This window comes from Leucopleurus acutus (assembly GCF_964270905.1).
Source record: "Leucopleurus acutus genome assembly, chromosome: 1".
Classification (NCBI taxonomy): domain Eukaryota; kingdom Metazoa; phylum Chordata; class Mammalia; order Artiodactyla; family Delphinidae; genus Leucopleurus; species Leucopleurus acutus.
In genome coordinates, this window is record NC_139142.1 from 36953776 (window position 1) to 36972267 (window position 18492).

Sequence of the window (18492 nt, forward strand, 5' to 3'; positions counted from 1 at the left end):
TGTAAAACCGGTAAATCCCCTCAGATATTTAAAAAATTTTTGGTCCATGGAAGATTACACATAACGTTTAACTGCTTTGTAATATAATCTAGTAAGACAAAAGTATGGCTTTTTTGTTTTCTTTTAATGAGAAACATCTGAGTTGTACATACCACAAACAGCTTCAAGTCTCTGGACCAACCCACCCCCCCACCCGCCCGTGGCCAAACAGTTAAAGAAAACCTGAAGCACCACTTTAAATGTGAAAAGTCTTATAAAATTAACTTACAAAAATGTCCCTATCAAGTCTGTAGTTTGTTTGTTTGGCATTTACTGTACATTAGTCAAAAAGCTCAAGCTAAAATCTGATTTTTTTAAAAAAATCAAAGTTTACATTATTCATACAGATTCTGCATTGTTAAAAAATATGCACAAATAACCACATCCATGCAATATAATTTCTTTAAAAATTTAAAGCAATATAAAAGAGCAGACCTAAGTACTGAGCAGAACATTTTGGTTTTATAACCTGTAGCTCCAGGATTGCTGCTGATTGAAGTAAAATTAACGCTAAATATTTTAAATATGATTGTTTCAATCAATCAGCCAAGGGTGCGTGTGAGTTTCTGAACCATTTCTGAGGCGGAATCTGCTTGCTTGTTTCTGTAATATGTATTACGTGATGAACACTACTGTTCACTGACCATATTGACTACATTTTAATAATGTGGTTTGACAAATCAGAATTCACAAAGTGCTTGGCTCTTCAGGAAACTGCGGTTTCCAGAGATCCCGAAACCAGTCAACTAAGTTTTGCCAAACTGCCCGGGGTGATGGCCGCCCAGGTTCCCTGCCCTGGGTCCTGAGAGAGCTCTCTCCGGTCACGCCCAGAGGGAGGTGTCCGCAGCAGGTGGTCCCTGGACCAATGCTCAGAGTCCCCCACGGATTGGTCTGGGGCTGTGAGTCCGGCACTGCGCAAAGAGGCTGGTGGGTGTGGTGCTGCGGCCGGGCCGGCCTCTAGGTGGGGGGTGGCCCATTGGTGTACCTCAGCATGGGGTAAAAGGACCTGGCAAAGTTGTTGGCCTGAGTGCAGCTGTAGTCCTCTTCGGAGGAGGGCAGCAGGCAGGCCAGGAGCAGCAGCAGCAGCAGCAGCAGCTGGAGGGGCAGCGCCGCCCTGATCACCCGCCAGAGGAAGGAGCGCTGGGGCCGCGAGCTTTCAGGGCCAGCGGGGCTGGGCACCCTGGCAACAGAGGAGGTCGAGAGCTGATCGGGAGGTTCCGGAGGCAAACCCCACTCCCGTGACCTGACCCCCCTGCTTGCGTAAAGACAATCATCAGGACCTGAGATTAAAATGGGGCCCACGGCTGGGATTCAGCTTTGGAAGCCCAGCCCCTTCCAAATGGAAGAAAACAAGAAAACCAATTTTTCCAAAGACCTTAAGAGTGGCATTGGCAAGCCTGCTGAGGGGAGAGGAGTGTGGGACAGGGAACCCATTGCTGGTGTTGTAATGCTGTTACCTGCTGGCTGTCTTGTTCTTGTCTTTTGTAGTTATCTCTGCTCTGAACTGCTAGATAAAAATAATCCAATTAGTAAACTGAAGATAGTTTAGTCCTGTCAACGATAAAACGTTCCTCCTTCTTAAATTATACATCTTTCTTAGGTTGTCTTCCTGCCAAGCTTTTGAGCCTAGAGTAATACATTTGAGAGTACACTCTCTGAAGTAAGAAATAATTCAGTTAAACTAGGGAGAGTTTCACGTTCCAGCCTGTTGCCCTGTTGCCACGGAGAGATCAGGAAGCCCCTTCAGCAATGCCAGGAGGGCTCCCAGCTTCCATAGCCAGCACAATCCCACCAGGGAAGAGTACTGAGCACAAGACAGCCTTTCCATTAGGTCTTTAAAAGTTTGTTTGTTTGTTTTTTTTAAATCTTTGGAGTAAGCCGCTCTACTGACCAGCAGGTTGAAGCAGAAATCTGTGCTATCATGAAATACTGGATGGGGCCTTGGAGGCCCAAGTCCCTGTCATCTCAATAACTTTCAAGAATAACCAGTGTCGTTCGCCTGGCAGAAGGGGGCTCTCACCTTGGCTTGGGGAGCTGGCACAGGTGCTGCTAGAGGCTCTCCGGGGTCTGCTTCATCCAAGCTGGGCAGAGGTGAGTCTGGGTTCTGAAATCCACACCCCAAGAGTTCAGTTCGGGGAAACAGAAGGCTCTGAATAGTCTCAAGAGCACAAAAACATGGTTCCTTCTTCGTTGCACCGCTCATCCCTTCCCCACCGTGATCCTGCTAAAAGGAGGGGCTCTTCTGGTGCGCTCACTCCCCCCTCTAACAGGGCCTTACTCAGATGACAGGGGATGGAAACAAGGTGAGGCCAGCCACTTGCATTAAAAACCCAGAGCACACGTGAGGAGGGGGACAGAAACAGCTGGACAGTGAGCTCGCGGCGGGTGATGTAATCCCGTGGCCACAAAGTCTGGGCTGCGTGGAAGGAAAGATATATACCCTGGGATGGAGGGGAGGGGCTGCCCTACGTCTGGCGAGTCCATTTGTTCTGAGCTGGATCACATTTTAAGAGAAGAAGGTACACAAATGAGAGAGTGGTCAGAGGAGAGTGACCAGGACAGGGAGAGGACCAGAAACCATCACGTGAGAACGGTGAAGGCATGAAGGCAGAAACGACGGAGGGACCCGGCTTGTTTTCCGTACCCCCAGCCACACTGATGGGTTCCGTTGCTGCCTCCCTCTTACAAATGACAAAGCGGCTTTGAAGAGCTTTGGTAACTTGTTAGGGCCACACAGCACAAAGGGGCACGACTCCTCTGTGACCGCTGCCACGTGCTTGTGACCTCCCTCCCCAAGCAGGGCTGCCACACTGCTTTCCCATTTGCATACATTTTTATATTTAGAAGCTACAAGGGGACTCACCTGGCTTTGCTGCAAGGACACTAAGTCTTGGGACACTTGCTCAAGCAGCTGTTTGAGTTTCTTCTCAATAACATGGACTTTCTCTTCAGCCTCAATGTAGTCTTCTCTGTGCCCCTTGATAAGCAGGCTGCTGGAAATCTCTTGTAAGGAGTTCACTTGAGGTTGACGCTCCACTAGCTCCTTTTCCAGTTGCTAAAAATAAAAACGTGTGTCAAACAGTTGCTTACCGAAAGGGAAGCTAGTGTGGCCGGAAGAAGCTTCCTCCGTGCCAGGGAAGTTCCAGGATGAGTGGTGGCTGGTACCCAACTCAGAACCACCTTCTACCTGCCTGCCTGTCCTCAAGCCTGGCATCACTTAGATAGCAAGTTGGTTACACTCTACCCCTATTTTAAATTTTATTTTACTCCTTCTCATTCTAAAGACAATAGTGATGCCGGAGAAGTTAGAGGAAAGGAGTGAGGGGGCTGGCGTGGGAAGACTAGGCCCTCATCCGCGACGGCAGGAAGTTGAGGGAAAGTCTAAAGTGGACAAATTGAGAAAGCGCAGCTTACGCGAACCATCGAGAAGCGTAAGGAATCAAGCGAACCTGCGTGTGCGTCTCGCTTGATGGCTAACGTGGTAGCGCTGGACAACGTGTGGCTACTGAACGTGATTAAAAGCTCAGTTTTAGTCACAGCAGCCACATGTCAAGTGCTTGGGTGCTACCATGGCTGGGAGCTGTCACACTGGACAGTGCAGCTGTGGAACATTTCCATCACTGCAGAAAGCTCTATTAGAGCTGCTCTGGACACGGGGGCTTTACGAAGATTTTAGACCAGAAGCATATTTTTTAAGCAATGACCAGTGTTTTGATTAAATTTAAAATGTTTAAAACTAAACCACATACAAATATATGGATAAAAATATCACCTTGAGTGCAAGTGAGAATATATGGGTCTCACTTTGGCTTGCTGGTGAAATAAATATATGAAAACACAGCTACCCTCCCAGAAGAAAGACTGTGTATGTGGCTATGGAAAACTCATACAGCTCATCATGACTGCCAGGTGACTGAACACCGTGTTTCCTCCCAAATGAGCTGTATTCACAAGGGCAAAATACTTCAAAGGGCCTTCAGTTTCTCAGGATCCTGCCAACCGCCTCCATCACCGGTTCCTGAGTCTTGACGACTTCCTGCTCTGGGCCACGACTTTTCGTCCCTGCACCCACCCCGCTTCGGAACAGCGCAGGGGTGCTCAGTAGACACCAACCAGAACACGAGGGCAGAACACCATGTGGGCGTTGTTTCCAGAAACGCCAGGCGAGGCCACCTAAGCACTGACCTCCTGAAGAGGCCAGTGGTAGTGCAGGGCCCCTAGACTTACCAGGAGCTCCTCCCGACATGCCAGGAGGGGCCGGGGGTCTGCCTCTGGGTCAGTGACACGAGCCTCCTGCCTCCGGCTCTCGGCGCTCGCTAACCACAGCAGCAGGCTTTGACTCAGCTGGTGAAAGTCCTAAAAAACAGCAGACGTCAGAGCATGTCCCTTTCGTAGACTGTGAAGGCAGGTGTGCTGGGAAGCAGCGTGCCATTGCTAATCCGTCATTGTCATTTGCTCTGCTGGTCCTTCTCCAGTGAATACAAGGGCCAGATTTAAACTAAACGCCAGGGCCCCCAAATGAGGGGAAGCAGGGCAGGAGAGCACTCGGCCCTGTCCCAGGAGGCACACTGAATTCTGCCACGCTAAAAGTGCTGGCAGAAAGGTGGGGCTTCGGAACACCCCACCTGATATTACTAGGAAGAGCACACAAATTATTCAACACATCTGCTAGATTCACTGGTCAAGGGAGACACCCCAGCAGGACGGACTATGGCCCAAAGACAGTGCTGCATGTGGTTGCTGGTGGGCTCCTGTTTCCTAGGAAGGGGTCAGAGCTCACCTGTTGGGCATTTATTGTGTGGGCGGTGCTGGGTCAAGGTTATATGCATCTAGTCCTAAAGAGAACCCTGTGAGGTAGGCCCTGGAATTGTTCCCATTTTCCAGATGAGAAAACTGAGGTCTAGAAGGTGCAGTGTCTTCCCCACAGTCACATGGCTACTAAAACTACAGAGCTGGGTTAAACTGCGCCTTGTTCTAGGGCCAGGTCTCTTAACACTGCTATCCAGTGTTCCTGGCAAAAGGACAGACACAGGGCAATGTTGGTGTGACACTTCCAACCTACTGGAACGCTTGCTGGAACCCTTACAGTACGGGTGGGTCTGGGCAACACAGTGGGAAATGCAGGGCAAGCGTCGGGTCTCTGAGGAAGCAGGTGGGCCGCTTTGGAAACAAATGGTAAAGCGCATGCTTCCTAACACAAACCATATTTGGCTGTGCGAAAGCAGCCTGAAGATGATAAACATATCTCTTCTCCCACCCACGTGGGCCTGGCTGTGCTCGGGACTGGACCTTGGGCACCGGCTGGGCGCTGGGTCGCCGTACCTGGCACTGCATGAGTGACAGCCGTAAGCCCTCTCTCCAGCTCTCCACCGCACCCTGGGCCGCGTCCCAGCGCAGCCGCAGCTGGCCGACTCTATCTTGGAGCTGTTCGGAGTCGGTGCTCTCAGTTTGCAGAAATTCCTTGCTGCTCACGTTGACAGAAACCACTAAGGCCTTGTAGGTGTCAAAGGCTTTTAGTATCTCCTACCGCAGAGGGAAAAGACTGGGTCAGGCACTCTAAACAGTGATGTGGGGTTCATTTTGAACTTCAGTGGGGAACGGATCTTCCAAACACTTCTCTAAGCCGTGGCCCGGCATACAAGAGCAACGTCGCCTGTCACTGGCTGGGAAGCCTCAGGTAAGGGAGCTGCCTTACGAGGTCACGACTTGGCTGGCCAGATGACTGGGCTGAGAGACGAGGCCCGTCTCCCGGTGGACCAACTACACCGCAGGCATGAATAGACCCTGCTGGCCTCTGTCTGGCTTAATAACATTTCTGGGTCAGATTAAAAGTCTTCTACATAAAGCACACATAGTTATCCTGCATTCGCCCCGGAGTATCGCAGAAGTGTTATTCCTTAGGATGAGTGGTAACCCCTGATATATCGGTGCACAAAGTAAAACAATAGTGCGAGTGTGAAGACTGCCTGGATACCCCAAAGCTCCTATCCTGGGTCTTCTTGGGAGCCCAGGCTCATGTTCAGAGCACCCCCAAAGTGCAGGGCTCAAACTGCCCCTCCCCTGCTCCCTGGCTGTGTGGGTGACAGCTCCCAACTGCGTCGCAGAGGAACCGCTCAGGCCACAGAGTCGGTCGGTAGGTGCGCTGTCCTCCTCCTCACCCTCAGCACGCCACCCGCCGTCGTGCCTGCATACAGTTTGGAAGGGTGTCTTTAGGCTGCCTGTCCATGGCCGCGGGGGTGGTCCCACAAGAGTCCAGGGATCCCTCCGCAGTCAGATGGGAGCCACAACTCCCCAGCACTGCTCTGGGCTTTGGGATCATCTGGAGATGCTCCTCTGAATGAAAATACAAATCTTCACCTGTGTCCTTGCTAGTTACAGAAATGAAGTGCGAGAGGCTACTAACCACACAGCGTGTGCGAGCCGCCCCTGACGCGGCAGGCAGAGGATCTGATGTGCACATGCGTTCTGAAGTCCTCTTCCCCTCCACGCCCTCACTCACCTTCAGCTTCTTCACTCGGAGTTCCATTTCCTGCATACCAGAGGGAGGCTTTGCCAGCTTTAATGTTTCCAGCTCTGCTTCAGTTTTTTCCAGCCACGTGGTGATGTCGCTGATATCAGAGTTCAGCTGCTGCAAGTTTTGTTTTATTCTGAGTTTACTGTGAAGTTCTTGCGCTTGGATCAACTCCCATCTATCAAAGGCACCTGGAATAAAAAGCCGCCAATAAAAAGAAGCAATAATGCAAACAGATTTCTCTGCTTCCAACTAATTCAGCGTCACAGTGATAAAACCTGCAGGGGATGCTCCTTGCAGGAGCCTTGGGGTTTGGGGGGTATCACTTCCCCCAGGTGTGGAACAGCGCGTTTCCCTTGCTCTGGTTCAAGGCCTGTGCTGCTGCACTCCCACACAGGCCAGGACCAAGTAGGGAGCTGCTAGGAGGCCCAACATGTTGCCAAGATGCACTGTGGTCCCAGGTTCAGCACTCCAGTTCATGCTGTATTTAAGGCACTCTCGGTCTTCCCTGGTGGTGCAGTGGTTGGGAGTCCGCCTGCCGATGCAGGGGACACGGGTTCGTGCCCCGGTCCGGGAAGATCCCACATGCCGCGGAGCGGCTGGGCCCGTGAGCCATGGCCGCTGAGCCTGCGCATCCAGAGCCTGTGCTCCGCAACAGGACAGGCCACAGCAGTGAGAGGCCCGCGTACCACACACACACAGAAAAAAGCACTCTCCCCACTCTCCCCTCTGTCCATGAATGATCAGGTCGATGCTATGAACTTGACTTTAGGCTCAGTTGAGTCACGACTTTTCTGGTCTCTCGAGGAGACACCTGACACAACTCTTTGATCATCATCTTCATGTCTGATCGTCACATACAAGCGAAGTCATGCAGGTAAAAACAGACCCTTTATCATGAGGCTCATTTTGTCAGTATTTAGAGAATAAATAACAAACAGGAACTTGTTCATAAATACAAGTCAGCTGATTCTAAAATAACATTGGCTGCTCTAGGCCAAGTTCAGCAGTTTTGGTGAATTATGTAGTTGGTCAATTCCTAATCAATGTTCTGTTGAGCAGTGCCTTAAAGTAAATGTCCAACTAACTCAAAACACAGTCTCTGCCTCATGACAACGGCCCAATTTAACTGTACCTGACTGCTGCCCGGTGAGAGCAGCCAGGCCCTCGTCTTCCTGCTGTGGGCCGCCAGTCAGGACTCTGGGATCTTCTTTGCCACCTTCAGTCCCTGGAGACAACAGCAGCTTTACCTAGAATGAGACAATTTTTATGTTACCATCTATACATTTTAAAGGCGTCTGAAGAATGTCTTGGTTCATATTAACAGGTAAGAAATGAAGATATAGGAACCCTTTCCTTTGAAGGGTAACTTGCTTGTAATACAGAAGCACTTTAGTGTATGGGTAGCATTTATAAGCAGCAGAGCTGATGGCAGAAATAAAGCTTCAGCAAAGGTGCAGGGGGAGGGGTAAGCAGGTAAGATGTCAATCTTGGGAATAAAATGGCCTGATTTAATTTGAGGCTTCCTAACACTCCTCAATCCAACCATGCAAAAAGGCTTAAAAACAATCGCTGAGCTTACCAGACTGTCATTGTGTTAGCACTTTTACATCTGCACAGTATTTTACAAAATTTCAGTTATCCCTCCCAGTCACTCTGTAGAGCTGGTTGGCATTATTATCACCGGGAATCGGAAACAGAGCACAAACCTGCCTCCTAGGGTCATTCATTACCAAGCATTTATCTTTCACTGTACATATTGACTCTTGTGTTATCACAGAGCTGCCTGGGCTGTTATCTGAGGACTTTCCAAAAATAAATGTATCTTTTTTTTAGAAAACTCATGTTTTTTGGATTGTGTCCATATGGCCTATTTGTGTGGAATGAAAAGAAAAAACCAAAAATCCTTCAGATTGGAGGTTGCAGACACACAGACACAAAGGGTGAGCTTTTGAAGGTGGCCAGGCAAGGAACACAAGCATAGTTACCGGAAGAGGCCAAACCACATGGTCCTGGATGCAAAGCAAAGGTGAGGTGCTGGGGGCTCTCTCTCCGGGGCTGTCAGGTCTTACTCGGCACCACAGAGGGACAGATTAAAAATGATAACTGCTTGCTAAGAGGAAGAGTTTCCGAGGTGGGCACGGGCAACACATTATCAAATGATTGGGGTCTGACCGTGTTTAGGCAGAACCTTCTCCAACTATCTAGCAACATCCACTCCTCCACACAGAGGGCACTCTGACAACTGATCTAGTGACGTTCACATCACTTCTGGTTTCTCTAAGAGATGACACTAAAAATGTGCGAGACGTCTTAATTTCAACTTGCTCGTCACTAATTCTCTGTACTGAGAATGATCTGGGGCCAACGTTAAATCCTCCGCAGGCTGGCCCGCAACAGCCGCGTAGCCAGAGTGTGGCAAGGGCTCATGTTGCCTGAGGAAAGTGCAACTAAGAGGGAACAGTCACTGGTTTAACAACAACGACAAACCATATACAGTAGTGATAACAACAATAACAATAATGGTGGCCACTTCGAGGGCCTTCTTTATACCTTCATACATATTAATCCTAACAACAATTATGTAAGGTAGGTTTATCCTCAGGTGAGGAAGGCTTACAGAGGCAAGGTAAAGTGTTTATGGTCCTAGAGCCATTTACTGGTAGGGTAGGGAATCAAACCCAGGTCTACCACTGCACACTGTCAAACCTTTCTGAACAGGAAGTCACAATTTTCTGAACAGGATGTGTAGGCAAGGTAAACATATCAAAGGTTTGGGAGCGCAGGAGCGGCACAGGAAGGCCAGCACTTTGTTTCTCTGCTGTTTGCACAATGACTGACTCAACAGTAATAATCCCTGTCATAGCGCACCAACACTCAAAGATGGTGTTTGGCCGGACAGCTATCTCTAAGTCTAGTCAGTTATGCCAGAGTTCTCATGAAGTATGTCACCACGGGAAAACCAACCCAAAATATGCCTGGGGAGTGAGCACACACAGCATACACCCAAAGCTCTCTCCCTTTAAATATTTTAACTATTACTCATGCACTTGGGTTGTGCTCTCAGTGGGGTCAAGACTTACGTAGGCTGGTTTATAAGGGGTGCTGGAATCGGAGGGGATGGGCTGGACACTCCTGTCACCTCCCACTTGCTTGTAGCGACGCTTGCGGCAGGGGGGGCTGTCGGGAACATGCCACGAGTGGCCTTCAGAAATGGATTTACCTGAAACAGAAAAACAGCAAGTCCGTTCCCTCCAACCAAAGCATTCATATTTAGTTACACAGAAAACATGGCATCAGGTTACAGTATAACATGAGTTCTGCAGCTTTCCTTGCAAAGCATGCATGTTTGCAAAATGTCAGTATGTCCCAGAGGGAATGAAATGAGACTCATGCAACTGGGCGGCACTGGGCCTGCACTAGATGGGTTCACGATGGAGCACAACAAACACGTGATCTGCTGCGGGATGAGTGGCCTTTTGGAGCCGGGGGCTCTAGCGGTGGGGGGCACTGGTGGCAAGGCCGGGTTTGGGGGCCAAGAGGACTGAAGGCCTCTTAGGAGTGAGGGAAGAGTGAACATCAGGATGGACTAGGGGACCGAAGGGCCGCTTGTGGCTCTCCCCAACCACCGCAGGTGGGGATGGGGCAGGGAATGAAGATCAGAGCTGCAAGTCAAGGAGAGGGAGGTGTCTTCTCCTGCGGCAAAGGCAACAGTACCCTCACCCCCTCCACCTTCCCACCCTCTCCGCAGGAAATCACCGTAAGCAGGGTAGTAGTTCTAAACCAAGCCACCATGAAGAAAGCTTGGCCCATACCAAAGGGCTTGAGTGAGATGGAGAGAAAAATACAAATTTTAAAAGGCACCTGAAAAATTCCCTTCTGCACAGGCCTGAAGGGGAGGAGAGGGATGGCGTGGAGACTGCTCTGGCCTGGGAGGGTTTTGTATGGAGCACGAAGCTATGTGTGAGTACGGCAGTGCAAATACACCATGACACAAGGACCAAGGCGCATGGTGTCCACAGAAGGCAGAGGTCAGACATGACACGGGAGCGAGGTTTAGGATGCAGTGTGCACCACAGGACGCTGCCATGTTGGGACGCATGCACGGGCAGGGGCCTACCAGAAGACGCTTTCAAAGTTTTTGTGGTCATTTTAAGATATGCCTCAGGATTTTCAGGGATTTCTACATCTGAAAAAGAACAATGTCATTTTCCTCACTGCAGGCGTCTGTAGATGAATGCCCAAGTATTAAGTTACAACAGTAGAAACATTGTCACCTGGGAGGAGAAAAGTGACTACCCTTTATCTGTTTTATTAAAAAGCTTTAAAGAACCAGAAGGAACTTTTCAGTTAACTCCTGACCGTCCGAAACAGCGGCGCGGGAGGGGAACTGCGTAGAAAGGACAGAGACGCTCAATCTACTGATATTCTGAAAAACTCAATTGAAAGGCCACTGATGAGCCTCCCGTCTATCAAGAGCCATCAGCAAACAGCCTTCATGTCCCAACGTGGACTTTGTTTATTCTTCCCTTTCATTCCACCAGGAATAGGAAGGAGCCAGCCCTCAGGGAGGTCAAAGGCGGGCAGGACAGACACAGGAAGCCACAGGAAGTCTGGGTCAGCCGCAGCCTGGACTCTGACCACTGAGAGCTGGCCGTGTTGCTCAGGTGCTAAGGACTAGCCGTGCGGGGCCATACCTGACAGCGCGCTGTAGTACGGGCCCTCCTCGTCTTCTTCGTGAGAGGACGAGCCCCCCACGTCCCCTGTGTGATCCCACTCCAGCGGGATGGAGTCCACGCTGACAGGGGTCTCACAGCCGGAGCGCTCGGGCCCTGGCGCCGGGGGCACCAGGTGACAAAGGGACTGAGGGGACGAGGGCTCCTCGCTCTCTCTTCTTTTACGCCAAGAGTCCTCCTGGATCTCTCTGGGGTCTTCCACGTCCGTTTCATTCTCAGAGGCTTCCTTTTCATCTTCCAAGCCCTAGAACGGGGGTATCCAGTTTTCAGAATTAACCACTGGGAACTGGCGGCTTCTGAGTAAGTATTGGCTCTATATTAGTTAAGTGTGGAAAGAGCACTTTTCAACTCAGCTTTTTAAAGCAGACTCACAGGTACAGAGAACAAACCAGAGGTTACTAGTGGGGAGAGGGAACTGGGGAGGGGGCGATATAGAGGCGGGGGACTAAGAGGTACAAACTATTCGGGATAGAACAAGCTACAAGGATATATGGTACAACACAGGGAATACAGCCAGTATTTTATAATAACTATAAATGGAGTATAATCTTTAAAAACTGTGGATCACTATACTGTACACCTGTGACTTATATAATATTGTACAGCATCTATCTATACTTCAGCAAAACAAAAACATAGTTTTTTTTTTTTTTTTAAACCATAGAATAAATCATTGTTAACCACGCACAGTTTCCCAGTTCTTTAAAAGTGGAGTCAAACATCCACTTGGGGTGGCCCAGCAGCCCCGCGTGAGGCGCAGCCCCTTACCGACGTGTGGGAGGTGAGCCTCCGGTGGAATCGGGAGACCCTGCCAAACACTTCCTGGCAATAGCGGTGCAGCTCCTCCAACTCATCCTCGATCAGCACGGCGTCCAGGGGCTCACTCTTCTGAATGAGCTGCTCCCCAAAAACGATGAGCTGATCAATCTTGTTGGTATTTAATGTAATTTCCTGCTGGAAACCCTATTTAGAATATGAGAAAGAAAGGATTTCAAACTCAAGCTTCATCAGTTTTCAACTAAGTGACTCCAAAGATTTAAGAATTTAAAATGATCATACGTATGTGTTTTTTCCTTCCCCCTTCTGGGCACTGACTTTTCCAGTTACAATGATTCTAAAGGTCTGACGTGGATGAACCTTTACCGTTACTGGGTGTGAGGGACAGACCTTGTCTTATTGACACTTGGTAGAATCAGAAAATTTCCCATAGTAAGTCTCCACTGGGCATTTCTGCTGACACAGTAATAATGCTCATTGGTGCCGTTATACCGTGGAAGGCAAATCAAATTCCCATTTCTCAACCTCTTATAAAATTTAGCCAAGGAGGGAATTATAGTGCGATTAAAGTGTAGTACAGACATTTGTGACAGTGGGAGAGAAGATACCTGTTCCTGGTCCCACTCTTTTCTTTTTTTTTTTTTAAAACGAGAGGTCTTTTATTTTTTTAATTTATTTCTAAAATATTTATTTATTCATTTGGCGGCGCCGGGTGTTAGTTGGCGGCATGTGAACTCTTACTTGCGGCATATGGGATCTAGTTCCCTGACCAGGGATCGAACCCGGGCCCCCTGCATTGGGAGCGTGGAGTCTTACCCACTGGACCACCAGGGAAGTGCCCTGACCCCACTCTTGAGAGAGAGTTTCCTGCTGCTACAGCCCACAGGTTGCACTCAGACTCAAGTGCTGGAGAAACAGCACCTTACGAAGTTCTGTCTGGAACCACAAGAGCGTTCTCCCCTTGGATGATTACATACGACAAAGAGAATGAAGGGCCTCGTTCCAATACCCCTCGACCGTAAGGAACAGTATCCTTGCTTGTGATAACCTGGCAGTACACAGGTGGGTGCAGTCTGGCTGCTCTGACACTTCTGGAACCTGCTCTCAGGGTATCAGGTGAAGTCTGTGCTTGGCCAGCTCTCCCCTGCCTAGGTGCACTCTTTGGGGAGGAGCTAAGGAAGCAGGCCTTACGTTCAGCTGGCGCATCTTGTCGTCGGCATCGCTCTCCGAGAAGTGCTCCACGTTGGTCAGCTGCAGGTCCATCTCCGTGAGCCACACCAGAATGCTCTCCCTGGTCCCCTCGAATTCCTCCCTTTGGTTGGTGAAATGCTGCGAAAGGGTGAAATAATCACGTTTGTGTTGATGGCATAACAGGAGTTCAGGCAGACAGCAAGGTCACTCTCAGAAGAGGGGAAAGGGAGCCCAGGGTACCCCCGGAGGCCCACACGGCCAGGAGCCTGGGGTCTGGTCCTGGCTGTGGGATAACAACGAGCCCCCTAACCTTCCCTGAGTCTCAGTATCTGCTGGTAAATGAGGTGTGGGAACGTTGACCGCGCTCTCTAAGGTTCTTGCAGCATTTGAAATTCTATAATTCTCTGGTCTAAGTCAGTGATTTTCCCAGTCTGTCCTCTGAGGAACACGCCCCTCTCAAAGCCCAGGCTGGGCACTTGCCTATTTTCAACTGTCAGCCTCCTGTGGGAGCTTCTGCTTGGCAGAAGGATTTAGTAGCTTCAGGATGGAAAAGTATTGATCTCGGGGTTAAGCCTGGACTAGTGCCCCATTTGCCTTCACTGATATAATTCCGAATGTATTTCTTCAAAAACAGAAAACCCAGATTTATCACTTCCAATGAACGAGGCCTCTTGGGTCACCACCTCATAGATGGGCAGCTGATTCTCAAACAAACATAGGGCCCAGTGAAGGCTTAGGCTGGTCACAGTCAAATCAAGTCAGCAGGAGATAAAGAAATTCATGCAAGGGGGTTGCGGAAAAGCTAGCCCATTTCTTCCTGAGAGGGTGAAACAAAAAACCCAGATTTTCCTCCTCTTAGAATGGTTTCAAGAGCGCTCTGCCTTAAGAACGGCTACTTCCTGTAGCCACAACCCACACCGGTCCTGTCACTTTACACCTGGACTCACAAAGGTTGACATATGATGTCTTCTGAATCACAGAAATCTAAGGTGACGGTTCACACCCCAGAATCAAACCCATCATTTGAGGTCAGACAGCTGCTGTGAGGTTGGGAGAACTGTCACTGTCCCCAACCCCCAATACAGAGCGGGGGGCTCTGTCTGTTCCCTCACAGTGCAAGAACCAACGGGACACACAAAAGCGGGCAGATGGGCAAAGGGGGCCTCGTCCCAGACTAAGAGGTACCTTCGCCCGACCCGGTGACGGCAGCGCCCCAGACTCTGGGCAGTGTGTGGGCTGACGTGACACCCTCAGGGGTGACAGGAGTCGAAAAAAAGCGATGTGTTGGTAACACAATCCCTTGAATAAGCTCTGCCTGAGAAGCCTATTCCGAGGCAAATAACTTCACTTTAAAAAGAAAAAAAAAAGGAACGCTTTTTGGCAGCTTTGGGCTTAAACGAAAGGGAAGGCTGTACTGGAAGAATGTCAAGACAGCTTAGGCCTCAAATGAAATCTACCTGCTGCTTTGTTACAAGCCTGACATCACATATCCGACCCCCTCCACCTCCCCAATATCTACAAATGACCCGGTGACGTAGAGGAGGTTACTCGGAGTCGCCGCAGGATGGCTGTGACCCGCTTCTGGAGGTTGTCCCAGCGCTGGTTGCCCTCGTGCACCATCTGCTTCAGTTTGCTGGCCGTGTCGGTGCGGTTCTCGCGGGCCAGCCGCCGGTACTGCTTGTTGATGAGCTCCAGCTGCGTGAGCCTCTCGTGAATCTGCCGCTGGAAGGCCTGTGGCACGGGGGGGCCCTGTCAGTGCCATAGCTGCAGGGCCCCGGGACACCCCTTCCAGGCCCCAGACCACCCGCCTCAAATGTCCATCCAACGGAATGGCCACAGAGGGCTGGCTTCACCCGTTCTTCTGACACTACTGAAGAACACTTTCAAGTTCACGGCCTGCGGTTGGCATAAATCGGTAATGCCCCACAAAGCCGCTGGAGCAGCTGATGGTGGGCTGGGGACCGGATGGCCGCAGCCAGAGGTGGGGAAGCCTGCCACTTATGTGAAGTCATTTAAGCCAGCCCCGAGCCCGCCGCATCCTTGGTTATCAGGACCACTGGGCTGGGGAGGGCCTTTACCTCAAACCTCTTCAGCTCTTCTTTGGCAACGGTGTACAGCACCTCGGAGGAATTCGGGCAGGCTGCTGTCCTCTCGGCGGACTTGAGCCAGTCCTCGAAGCGGGAGTAATCATCTAAAAACTTCTGCCAAAGCCGCCACGTCTCCTCAATTCTAACAGGAGGAAAGCAACTCAGTACAAGCCATCCACGTCAAGCCGAGCTTTTAGGTGGCTTTTTCTCCCCTGACTGGTCCCAGTCCCAGCCCGCCTTGCACTGGCACTAAATATTTAGGGGGAGAGACCCTGCTACCCCTTCCAGGAAATAACCGGAGACATCACTTTGTGGTCAGGACACCCCCCTTCTGGGAGTGCCAGGCCCCTCAGAGCTTCTGCTTCACAGAGGTCACCCAACAGGAGACAGGCGTCCTCCACTACTTAGAGCTGGGACACATCAGCACGGTGGCCACCTGCCGTTACACCCCAAGACACAGGAGGGCTGGGGAGAGACATGACCCTGCCTGTATTCTCCTTGAATGATCCCCTTAATAAGGACTGGCCACACCTACTGAGCCTTCCCCGCCAATACTTGGCACGCCCCTCGGTGAAGCTAACAGAACACAGTCACTGTTACGTAGGTCAGTCGGGAACATGCAGTCGGCATCCAGGGGCAGCTTGGTCCTTACTTCATCCGCCGCTCCATGGACATGGCGCAAATGTTCCTCCAGCGCCTGTCCAGGCTCCTGGTGGTCTGCTGGACGGAGTCGCACTCAGTCTCGTTGGCACAGGCATCGGAGTCGTGCAGGAGGACGTCGCAGATGTTAAACACAGACTCCACCCCTGCACTGTGCTGTTCTATGTCTCGCTGCAGGTCCTACAACGATGGGAGAGTAGGAAGCACGTTGAGGTGCTGGTGGCGGTACTGGGAAGGTTCCCCCCGACCCTTCTTCCAGCCCGGGGGGGCACGGTCCTGCGTGCATTTCTACCTGGAACTTGGCAACACAGGCTGAGTCTCTCTCACCTTTGGGCAACCCCTGTGCGACAGTATCTGACACAAGGCCTAACCGCGGGCAACAATGGGATTGATCTGTTGAACTGACTATGTGAGGGGGTAGGAGAAGTGGGGATTCCCTCCCCTGAGAGCCCAGCGCCCCCAGACTCTGGGGAGGCATGTGATCTACTCCATGCCACCTGATCCCAAGGGCCTCCAATTTAGACTTGGCTTTGGGGAGGTCTTCCTTGGAAAACTGACTTATCTTCAACAGGACCTAAAACTTCAGCAACAGAAACTCTTAACCTTTTATGGGTCACAGAATTCTTAAATCTCCTAAGACCTCTGTACTATCTTCATACACCTCCACCCCCCAAACTGTGCTCGCAGCTGCACGGTGTCCACAGCCTCCCCAGGAGCCTATCCTGGCTCCACGGGCCCAAGGGGTAGAGACGCTGCCCTCCAGCTGATGGAGTCCGGTCAGGGCTGCAGCTCGGGGAGGGGGCGGGGTCTCTGGAGTCTCGTCCCATGATGGGGAGAGTGCTACTGATTCAGGAAAACGAAGGGTCACCAAGAAAAACATGCACGGTCATAGGAAAAAGTGGAAAACTTGTTTAAGTATAAACATGGCATTTTCAGTTATCACCCAGGGAGTGTTCCTTCTACACACAAGGGCAGGGCTAGGGGAAGGGCGAGGTGAGACGCCTGTTTGTTTTGTCATTCTGGATGAGCCAGGCCTCTCCTGATATCCAAATTCTGTGATGAGTGACATGAGACCACACCACTCGTCTTAGTACCCAAACTACATTGTGAAATAGACAAAGTTAAATAAGCCGCTATTAACTATACAAGTTCCCTGGATTCAGCATAGTTCATTTTACAGGAGGGATTATTTTATAAACAGTGGCTGCCACTGTCTACAGAAAAGCAGCATGAAGTTCATTCCAGGTCACCTCAATATTTAACAGTTTTGGAGATTACGACTGGATTACTAGGTAGGACTAATGTTTTCCTACTTTTCTTCTGATAAATGCACATTTGGATAATTCTGTGTCCAGGTGGAAATGAAAGAATAAAATGCTAACACTCAAATCAAGTTTTAAATCAAGCAGTTCTCAACACAGATCCTAACTGATGAAAAATGAGCACCTCAAAGTTATATTCAGAAGAAAATGTGCTTTTCAGTTTGTCACCCTGTGTGTCCTATGAAGAGAGATGTGCAGGTGATTTTTTTAAGCTTTACAGTCAGTCTAAGACAAATGTCTGAAATGCTGCAATGGGGGCAGTCATCTTGGGGTCAGTGGACTAGCTTTATAATTAATAGGTTTAAATAGAATTCCAGGTTTAAGAATTCTTACCCATTCACAGAATTGCCACAGGCTTTCCTAAAATTTACAGATATTGATAAACAACCTTTTAAACTTTTTTTTTGCCAAAATAATAAATAAGGAATCCTAACACTGGTGCTAAATAAGTAATATTGACAATTATCATTGAAAAATGGTACCTGCCCCTGACCTCACCTGGTAGGGTTGGGTAGGATCTGGTTGAAAAGCACTGAGAAAGTCTAGTCTACGGATAAACACGAATGCCATGTATTTTAATAGCCTCTTTGCAGTTACTCTACATTTTTTTCTCAGCTTTTATTGAATGAAACAGCTAAAGAAAACTGATTAATATAAAGGGTAAACGATGGCAAGAAGTGAGCTCTCTGATAATTTACAAAAGACCATGAACATCTTGGCTAAAAAAGGAGTCCAGAGTTTTTCAAAACTTCCAAAACAAACTTCTAATACACCACAAAATGGCCTGCTGATACTGTAGTATGAACTAGTTAGTTGTCTTGTAAAATATAAAATAAAGTAGTGGACCATATTTTAAAACACAAACCACTGAAGTACTGGACAAGTGACATTTTGCAAACTGAAATGATCCCACCACTAGTACCCATTGAGGCCCGAGTTTGCACAATGACTGGATTTCAAAAGTGTTCAAACGCAGAGACGAATCCGACTTAAGAAACAACGTAAAACAATGTGAAAGACTTTTGCCAACGGTTCTGGAAACATGAGTGCCTGTTGACTTTGTTTTTCTGCTCCTGAGTAGGTGACACAGAGCACTGAAGCTGGGAAAGGGCTGAGGGAAGTTGAGGATCAGTGAGAGGACATGGGGAGAAACAGGAAACCAGAGCAGA

General features: G+C 49.7%; 1 protein-coding gene across 8 annotated transcripts in view; it reads right to left on the bottom strand.

Moving 5' to 3' along the window:
* Positions 1–835: 835 nt before the first annotated feature.
* Positions 836–18492, bottom strand: part of SYNE2 (spectrin repeat containing nuclear envelope protein 2) — a 332365-nt gene continuing 314708 nt past the window's right edge. For 6 of the 8 annotated variants that reach the window (XM_082840730.1, XM_082840728.1, XM_082840724.1 and 3 more), the window contains 16 exons: positions 15994–16181; positions 15333–15483; positions 14803–14985; positions 13255–13392; positions 12055–12249; positions 11248–11530; positions 10671–10739; positions 9634–9773; positions 7686–7800; positions 6539–6741; positions 5362–5562; positions 4267–4395; positions 2903–3094; positions 2060–2143; positions 1497–1546; positions 836–1219 (listed from right to left, as the gene is read on the bottom strand). In XM_082840730.1, the coding sequence (XP_082696856.1) occupies positions 997–1219; positions 1497–1546; positions 2060–2143; positions 2903–3094; positions 4267–4395; positions 5362–5562; positions 6539–6741; positions 7686–7800; positions 9634–9773; positions 10671–10739; positions 11248–11530; positions 12055–12249; positions 13255–13392; positions 14803–14985; positions 15333–15483; positions 15994–16181 (2544 nt within the window). In that variant the 3' untranslated portion in view covers positions 836–996. The remainder of the gene's footprint in view (positions 1220–1496; positions 1547–2059; positions 2144–2902; positions 3095–4266; positions 4396–5361; positions 5563–6538; positions 6742–7685; positions 7801–9633; positions 9774–10670; positions 10740–11247; positions 11531–12054; positions 12250–13254; positions 13393–14802; positions 14986–15332; positions 15484–15993; positions 16182–18492) is intronic. The other 2 variants (XM_082840727.1, XM_082840729.1) reach the window with 2 other exon arrangements.